An 8,576-nucleotide genomic window follows, 5' to 3' on the forward strand; every position below is an offset into this window, starting at 1 on the left:
TGGCCACACTGGGCGACACATTCCTGGGCTTTGACTCACAGGGAAACGTCTTCGTGTCTCCTCAGCGCTTTTGGACCCTGCAGCTGTGGTCACATTCCTCTTCTTGGTCCCCTCCCTCCTGCAGGAGCTGCAGCACAGGGCCGGGGAGGGCCAAACCGCGAGAGGGGACTCTCGCTGGAGGGGCGCTCTGTCCTGGGGGGAGCCCTTGCCCTGGTGACTTGCCTCGCCATGGATATTTGGCATCGTCTGAAACACCTTTGGTTGTCACAGCTGGCAGTGTGCGTGTGCCCTGCTGTGCTACTGACGTTTAGAGGGCAGTGGCCGGGGACGTCACGGGTCTCCCTACCCCACAGGATGTTGAGAAGCACCCCAGTCCTTGAGCGGGAACCTGGCTCAGTGCCCCCAGGTGTCGGGCAGGAGAGGGGCTCAGAGTCTCCCTGTCACTCGCTGTGGCAGTCCCTGGGCCGGACACCTGACACGCCAAGAGGATGGTTTTAGAGCCTGCAGCCCCAGGCAGGAGACAGTCAAGGACCTGGTTTGCTACCAGTCATGCAAAGAAGGGACTCTGGAAGGGGCGCGCGGGAGGCCACTTCTCTTGTGCTTGGAAGACGGACCCACAGTGCCGAGAAAAGCGCTAGACAAGCAGTCCACAGAAAACGCCACTGCCAGGCCACGTCTTGTCACTGGCTCTCAGGGTGGACCTCTAACCAGTGCTGAGCAGAGAGCTCTCCTCGTAGGGCCTTGCGAGCTCCGGGGTCCTGGACTCAGTACTTTGCAGTGATACCCAGAGGCTGAGAGCTTCAAGCCAAAGCAGACTGTGTCTGGTTTTGTAGAAAGGTGTCTCTGGCACCCACCCCGCCGTTTGTGCCTTGTCTATGGCCACATTAGAGGAGTCCGGTCTGGTACCTGCAGCAGAGACTCTCTGACCCTTGGACTCTAAAGTTTTTCAGCTGGGCCTACAGGACGTGTCAGCTGACCCCTGCACTAAGTAGGGGACAATTGTGGGCTAAAGTCATGGAACATTTGGGCACAGCTGGAAGGTCACTTCTTTGGGTCGGTGGAGGAGTGGGAGAGATTTTTTTTTGATGGTGGTATGGTGGGGATTGAACCCAAGGCTTTCACACTGAGCTACGTCTCCCTCTTCTTATCTGTTTTTAAAATTTTGAGACAGCGTCTCACTAAGTCACTAAGCTGCCCAGTCTCAGCTCAAACTTGTGATCCTCCTGCCTCAGCCTCCCAGTGTGCTGGGATTACAGCTGTGTGCTACCATGCCTGGAGGAAGGGCATGTCTTAAAGGACATTCTGTCTACTTCACAGGTCAGAGTCTCAAACCAGGATTCCTCTCTTCAGCCTCACTTTCCCTATGTATAAGTGTAAGCCGCCATGCCCGTCTGGCAGGGTAGTGCCGTGGCCCATGATGGGGTGGCTAAGGAGAGAGAGTCTCGTGCCCAGGCCAGGCTGACTGAGCTGGGTTATTTATGGGTTTCCGCCGGGAGGGGGCTGCGGGCCTCAGGCTGTGTCTGACCTGAATTCTCACACTTACAGGAAATTAGAGCCCTTGGAAGCAGGTGCGCTGGTGATCCCAGCACTCGGGTGGCCGAGAGGGTGAGACGTGGCTCAGGCTTTGGGGAGGGGGGCCAGCCGGGGGCTGGAGGAGGGGCCCGCGAGGAGACAGGCTCCTCTCCTCCTCCCTGCAGTGGTGACTGCTCCTGTAAGCTGGCTTCTTGCTCTGTGCTTTGCCTGTGTTTGCTCAATTAGGCCCCCCCTGTGCCTGTGAGGAAAAGATTATCTCTCCCACTTTACAGATGGGGAAACTGAGGCTCAAGGAGGTACGCTCACTTACCCATGAGCAGAGTCGGGATTGGAATCCAGGAAGGCTGTGCAATTCCAATTTTCATATCCTCTTCTCAACACTGGCCACCCTGGGGCAATGAGGAAGTCTCCAGGGAAATTCCAGAAGGTTCCACGGGTTTGGTGGTCACCTGCTGCTGGGGCGGCAGTGGGTGTGCAGGTCTGTGGTGCTGGAGGGGCGGGACTGAAACAGGAGGGTGCGTGATGAGCGATCGTGTTTCTCAAGTGCTGGACGCACTGTGCAGGGCAGGTGCCTGCAGCCACAGCTCAAACGGGACCTGCAGCCAGGGGCCGGGGCTGCCTCCGTGCAGCGGGGCGGGAGGGGGCGTGTGTGACGCTGTCTCTGGCTGACAAGAATCTGTGGGGACAGGAATGCATGTGCAGTAACATGAGTGAGCAAGAAGTGGGTCACAGTGAATGCCTGGGTGTTGCAGGGATGACTTGGGTTTGGTGAGGGTGAAATGTGTTCAATTTTGAAGACCCTCTTTGTGAAAAAGAACAAAATGGCAAATACTGTGCTTTACCTGTAATCCCAGAATTCAGGAGGCTGAGGCAGGAGGATTGCTGCAAGTTCAAGGCCAGCCTGGGCGACATAGTGAGTTCAAGGCCAGTCTGTACTACATATTGAGATCCTGTCTCAAAAAGAAAAAAAAAAAAAAAAAAAAAAGAAAGAGAGAAAGAATGAAAGAGAAAAAAGAAAGAAAGGAAACCACAACAAATTACACAATTCTAAGCTGACAAATACCACAAACATGACCAAACCCAGAAAAATATCATCATGTTTTTATTAATTAGCTCCCTGGCATGCTGTGCCACTGATTTCCATCCCCATTTTTGGCTTTGGCTTTCATGTGAACCAGTTGCTGGGGGCTTGGAAGGATCCTGCGGTGTAAGTGTCGGGGTGTGAACTGTGGGTTGGCTGAAAGTGTATGTGAGTGCCAGAGGGTGCACAATTGCACAGGGCTGAGTTTCACAGGAGAGTGGGAGGAGAGTGATACCAACACAGCAGACTCGCTCCATGGACGTTTGTTGAGGGACTAACATAGAACATTGCATACATGTGTAGGACATATGTGAGTTTGGGTGTGTGGCCTTGTGAATACCTGACCGTGCAGTCCTATCTGTGAGAAGGAGTACATGTCTGCATGATTCCTTGGTGTCTTTTGGCGTTCTAGTTTTGGGGGTCTCCTCCTGGCTGTACCTCCACTCCCACCCTACACCCTGCCCAGAGGCAGGTGTGCACAGACACACCACGGCATTTAGTCCAGGCCTTTCGGGGACAGGCGCGGTGTATGGAATTCACAGCTCCTTCCCCTGCCCCGCCTCCCTCCCTCCCTCTGATGACATGTTGGTAATCCAACCCTGGAGAAGCTCAGCGTCCTGCTGAGAGGCTGGCATAGGTGTGCATGCGTGCGTGCGTGCGTGTGTGTTGCTCACACCCGTCCGTGTGCAAGTGGGGAAGCTGAAGCTCAGGGGCAGCGAGGGAGTATTTGAACAAATTAGCTGGACCTGATTGGGGCCAGGGTTCCCACTGGAGTGACAGTCGCTGGGCAGTACGGGGGACAAACCCCAGGCCAGGACCTGCCAAGGGGGTGGGCGGAACGCACCTGTCCTGTGCCGCTTCTAGAAAAGCAGAGGACCGTGCGGGGTCCTGGGGCCGCGTGAGGAGGGCCTGAGGGGAAGCTTGCCTCGCTCTGAGCAGGCCGGGTGGGCGGGTGCAGCCTTGGCTTTCAGGACAACCTGGCTTCTGTGGGAGATGAGGGGCTTCCGGGACCTAGGACCACCAAGGAGGCCAGTGCTCCAGGGGCTGGTGGGGTGAGGTGGGGTGGCCGAGCCGAGGTAATGCCAGCCTCTGTCCTTTTTCCTGGCCCAGCCGTGCCTGTGAGGGGCATCCTTTTGTCCAAGGGGAGGCGGGCAGGGCCGGGCAGAGGCAGAGCCTGGCTGCCTGGGTTCCCACGCTGCCCTCTGGTGCGCCACTTAACCTCTTTGGTCTGCAGACTCCCTATCCAGGGATGACAACGGGGACAACCTTAGAGCATCGCTCAGCACTCATGAGTAAAAGCCTCGCCTGGCTGGTGTCCAGCGCTGGGAATCGCGCCAGGATGGACGTTTCCACCTGGGAGGCTTCCTGCAGCTAGCAGAACCCTGGACCAGAGAGAAGAAGCTGGCGCTGGGCGGAGAGCACGGCTGGGAGCCTTGCCTGGTGCCTGGTCTGCCCTGAATGAACCACGGCCAGGCGGACAGGTGAGTGCCACCACCGCAGTCAGCCTTGGGCACCCTGGGGATCAGCGCTCGGGCCCTCGCTCCATCCTGGTGGCCCAGGGAGGCGGTCACCTCTTGAGCTCACAGCTTGGAAGGGCTGAACCCAGGTCTGACTCCCTGAGTGACCTTAAGTGATGAGCTTTGCTGTCCCTGGCCCGTCCTGAGTGTTCGGTACAAGCTGTTATTGCTGAGGAGGTGTGACTGGTGTAGACTGTGGGGAACAGGTTTCCCCAGGGGAGCCCCATGGAGGCCCAGGCTGAGCAGAGGCTGGGAGAGTTCAGGGTCTAGTCCCTCAGTGGCCCGGGCTTTTTATCTGTGCAAGGGCAGAGCTTGGCATCCCCGTGCTTCCTCCCCCAGGGAGCAGGACCACGTGCTGCCGGCGTCTGTGGGACGCGTTAGGTCAAGGCTAAGGAACAAGTGTTAAGTCCCTGGGAGGCCCCACTCACATTTTACCCATGGAAGGACAGTCCTGAGGGCCTGTGAGATCCGCTTGCCCCTCCAGACACTGCCCTGTCCCTACCTGTTCTGGCGCTGGGTCCTAATGACCGTCACCAGGGTGCTCTGGCTGAGGATGCCATAGGGCTCACACAGTGTGCACCTCCAGTTCCCTCTGGGCTGTCTCCAGGGGCCACCTTGGTCCTTCTGCAGCTCTTGCAGAGCCCCCCTCTGGGTTCTCGGGGCTGCTCCTTCCCTTCTCCCTTAAGGCTTCAGGGTGCTAATAGCTCCCCACCCTTGCTGGTCCCTGGGCGCAGCCCTGTCTCCCGGTCTGTTATTGGCTTCCTATCCATACCCTGGGAAGTCCCTTTCCCGTTACCTCCTTTGTGTCTGCTTCCTGCTGGGGCCCTGAGCATCTCTCCAGCCTGTCCCCAGCTGCCTCTCCCTTCAAGCTCCCCTGTGGCTCCTGCCCTGCTGTTAGCTGGGTCAGGAATGCCACTTTCAAGTTCTCAGTGGGAGGAGAGTCCCAGAGTCATTTCAACAAACACCAAGCCCAGCAGCCATGGCGCTAAACAAATAAGATCTGGCTGAGGGTGGGGGACTTGCTCAGCCCCTCGGGCTTCAAGCAGGGGTTCGCTGCTGTCTGACCAGGCTGGACTGGTCACACCAGGAGCTCATCCACGTTCTGGGGTCTGCAGCTTTCTAGGGCTCCTGGGCCCACCCTATGCCCAGGCCTTGCAGCAGCTGAAGCCTGGCTGCTTGGCAGCTTTCCAGAGGGAGAACATGATAAGGATGCCTCTTTCATGCAATCAGGAAGTTCTTCCCGCATCTGACCACCTCCTCTCATGCTTTCTGGCTATTTCCTAGGGTTTCTGTGGTGATGGCAGGTACAAACATGCTGGCTTTTCTGAAGAGATGGTAATGCGCAAGGGTTGAAGAAGGGGGCCAGTCAGGATGCCACCAAAATGCTCCAGCCAGGATCATGGGGCCTGGACCAGGGTGATAACAGCAGGTGAAAAGGACTGGTTGGGTTCAGAAATCCTCCCATTTCAGCCAGGTGTGGCGGCACACACCTGCAATCCCAGCCTTCAGAGGCTGAGGCAGGAGAATCGCTGTGAGTTCAAGGCCAGCCTAGGCTACAAAGTGAGTTCAAGGCCAGCCTGAACTACATAGCGAGACCCTGTCTCAAAAAACAAACAAACAAACAAACAAAAACCAAGAAAGAAATCCTCCCATTTCAGCACAGACTCCATGCAAGAAACACCCCAGGACCTCTTGGTTGGACTCAGGCTCCTAAGTTTGGGTTCTGAATTTTACATCCTGGTGCTATGTTTCTCTGTGGTCAGTGGGTGGACTGAGGTCAGGGAGGGCTGCCGGGTGTGCCGCCACTTGGTGCCTACATATTGATCACTCTATGTTGTGCCATGGCATGGCTCCCCACCACTGCCAGCTCTTGGAGTATTGCTGATCACCACAGAGAGCTTTCTCCCTGGCCCTGTTTTCATGTTTGCCTTCTGCGAGGGATCTCAAGAGTGTGCAAGGTGTGGGCAGAGTCCATAATAATCAGCTCCCCTGTGTCAGGCATGTGTCACCCACTGAATCTCCCATCCGCTTGAGAACTGGGGGGCCTTTTGGCACTGTGACTGCAGAATACAGAGGTCCAAGGGCAGGAGGATCCATCACTGGGTAGTGGCAGAGCTGGGATTTGAACCCAGGCCTGCCTGACTCCCGGCCCTGGCCCTGTTCTCTCCGGATCTGCTCCCTTCCTCCCAGCCCCTTCTCCCCTCCTGCCAAGTGGGGCTGAGCCAAACTGGGGTTCCAAAGACTTCTCCTTCTCCTCCAGAGATAAATATTTGTTTCTCCCAGTGTAAATACCCCTTCGTGGTTAATGAGGCGATCGGGCCATTTCCTGACGCGGCTCAGTTCCCAAAACTCTCTTTCACTCAGGGGGAACAGGCCTAGGAGGAAAACCGCGCAAAGGGACTCAGAATCTCTCGGCAATTCCTCCCATGCACGGACAGGAAACTGCAGCTCAGAGAAGGCAGCTGACCCATCTGAGGTCACACAGCCGAGGTTCAAGCCCAGGCGGTCCAGCTCTAGGCTCTGTGGCCCTTTGCAGCTTCTCGTCGGTCCTGGACACTTTGCTAGGCCTCCAACAGCTGTGCTATGACTGCAGGCGGTGAGCACAGAGACTCTGCCCTCCCCCTCCCTTGGCATCTTAGTGTGGCACTCACAGCGCCCCCCAGGCATGGACCCCCTCCTGCCATCCCCACTTAAAGTGATACTTTAATAAATTATGCTTTTATGTTATTACACGTGGAGCTATAAAAGCAGAGAGTGTGCAGTGGGGCTGAGGTAAGGCGCCCTCAACTTTGCAATTTCCTGGTCTGGCCCGGCTCTGCTCTGCGCTGTGAAGTTTTCATTAATGTGCACAGGTGACGCCACAGGGCAGCCTCGGGCCAGGTACACTCCCACGGTGGGGCTCAGCCCTCCTGGACTTCGCCCGGCTGGACTCAGGCCGGCGCAGGGGTTCACACCAGCAATTAGAAATACGTCCCTCCGGGTCCGATCAAGCTAGGAACTGGAACAGCAAGCAGGGTGGGATGAAGGAACAGGCATCTACGGGCCCCACTCCAGGCCCGTGTGGGACCCTGGGCCCGGCACTGGGCACGTATGACTCCTGTTCACCCTCAGGAAGCCGTGCACTAGTGCCGGGAGCCCTAGTGACAGACAGGGAGAGGGGTGCTCTATGAGCAGGTGGTAGTGTGGGCCTTGAACTGGCCTTCTGATTCTAGAACCTGCTTTCCCGGCAGCTGGGCTGCACTCATTTAAGCCTCTGCCTCCAATCTCTGACACTTTCTGGGTGTCATAGTTACAAAGGCAATGGGTGCAATGGACGGAGAGTAGAAAACAAAAGCAAAAAACAACTTGGAGTCTGTGGGGAAGGCAGCCTTCTAGATTCTGGAACTTCTCTGTCCAGAGTGTCCGTGTGCCCGTCTGTGAAGCGGGGTCAAGCTCTCTTGCCTGCTGCCTTGTGGGTCTTCTTCAGGGAAAGCGCTGCCCTGGGGACCATGTGCCCCCTGCTCTCACCGTGGGCCTAGATGCCTCCTTGGACTGGCCAGGCATTCACAGAGCACAGGGAAACAGGACCTGCAGAGCTCCATTGAGGCTCTATGTGCTTCTTGAAAGATTCTAGAAGGTTCCAGCATGAGACGGGCAGCAAGAAGGCAGGAGTCCTGGGTGGGCAAGTGGACAACTTGGACGCTCGTCTGTAAAGTTGGTGCAGTGATCTTCGTGGGGGTCAGATGAGAACCCCCACCCACACACACTCATACCAGGCACAGGCCTGGAGTGTCCAGCTCCTGGCTCTTTTGGGAATTCATTCCCCGGGAGCTGAGGACAAAACTGAGGCTGGAATTAACTCCCACAGTTCTGTGGAAGCGAGGCCGCCCTCAAGCTGCTGGCTCTCATGCCAGGCCAGACGCAAACACGAAGCCACAGGGGTGGCCGGGCCTCTCGCACAGCGCCAGCGGGATTAGCTGAGAACCGGAGCTCAGCAGATGTCCCCTCTCTGCACTCGGTGACTCACTTGCCTCCCCAATTGGGAGAGGGATCCAGCCGGCCTGAGCCTCGCTGGCTGGTGGGCAGCTAGACGCAGGGCAGAGGTCGGGGTAAACACAGCAGTCGTGGCGGGAGGTAGGATGAGGGTGGGGACAGGGAGGACAGACATTTCCGCTCCGCAGGAGGAAAGGCTTGGAGGCTGCCTGCAGAGGGGGTGAGGCCCCGTCATGCAAGCTGGGCAGTCTTTGAAAGCAGGAGAAATCCAGACAGCACCTAGGGGGCCCAGGTGGGAACCCGTTGGGGTCCTCCAGCACACGCTGTCCTGGGAACCGGTGAGCACTTTCCGGAAAGGGCCAGGTAGTAAATAAGTTTGGGTTGTACAGGTCGTACTGTCTCAGTGCAGAGTGTTTAGCCCTGCTGCCGCATCCTGAGGGCAGCTCCTGACAATGTACATGTGAACAGGTGGC

At 57.2% G+C, this 8,576-nt stretch overlaps 1 protein-coding gene across 3 annotated transcripts in view; it reads left to right on the forward strand.

Moving 5' to 3' along the window:
* The window catches only part of LOC102007080, a 44,637-nt gene extending 37,779 nt beyond the window's left edge, over nucleotides 1-6,858 (forward strand). Inside the window, exons 1-4 of one of the 3 annotated variants that reach the window (XR_001236123.1) lie at nucleotides 1,544-1,605; nucleotides 1,806-2,011; nucleotides 3,849-4,095; nucleotides 6,496-6,858. Coding sequence is in view for 2 of the 3 variants with exons in the window: in XM_005394736.2 (XP_005394793.1) it covers nucleotides 3,849-3,989 (141 nt within the window). In the remaining variant the exon portion in view is untranslated. Of the gene's footprint in view, nucleotides 1-1,543; nucleotides 1,606-1,805; nucleotides 2,012-3,848; nucleotides 4,096-5,415; nucleotides 5,561-6,495 lie in introns of those variants that run through there. The other 2 variants (XM_005394736.2, XM_005394737.2) reach the window with 2 other exon arrangements.
* Nucleotides 6,859-8,576: the final 1,718 nt, after the last annotated feature.

This window comes from Chinchilla lanigera, unplaced genomic scaffold (genome assembly GCF_000276665.1).
Source record: "Chinchilla lanigera isolate Chin_1 unplaced genomic scaffold, ChiLan1.0 scaffold00051, whole genome shotgun sequence".
Taxonomy (NCBI): Eukaryota; Metazoa; Chordata; class Mammalia; order Rodentia; family Chinchillidae; genus Chinchilla; species Chinchilla lanigera.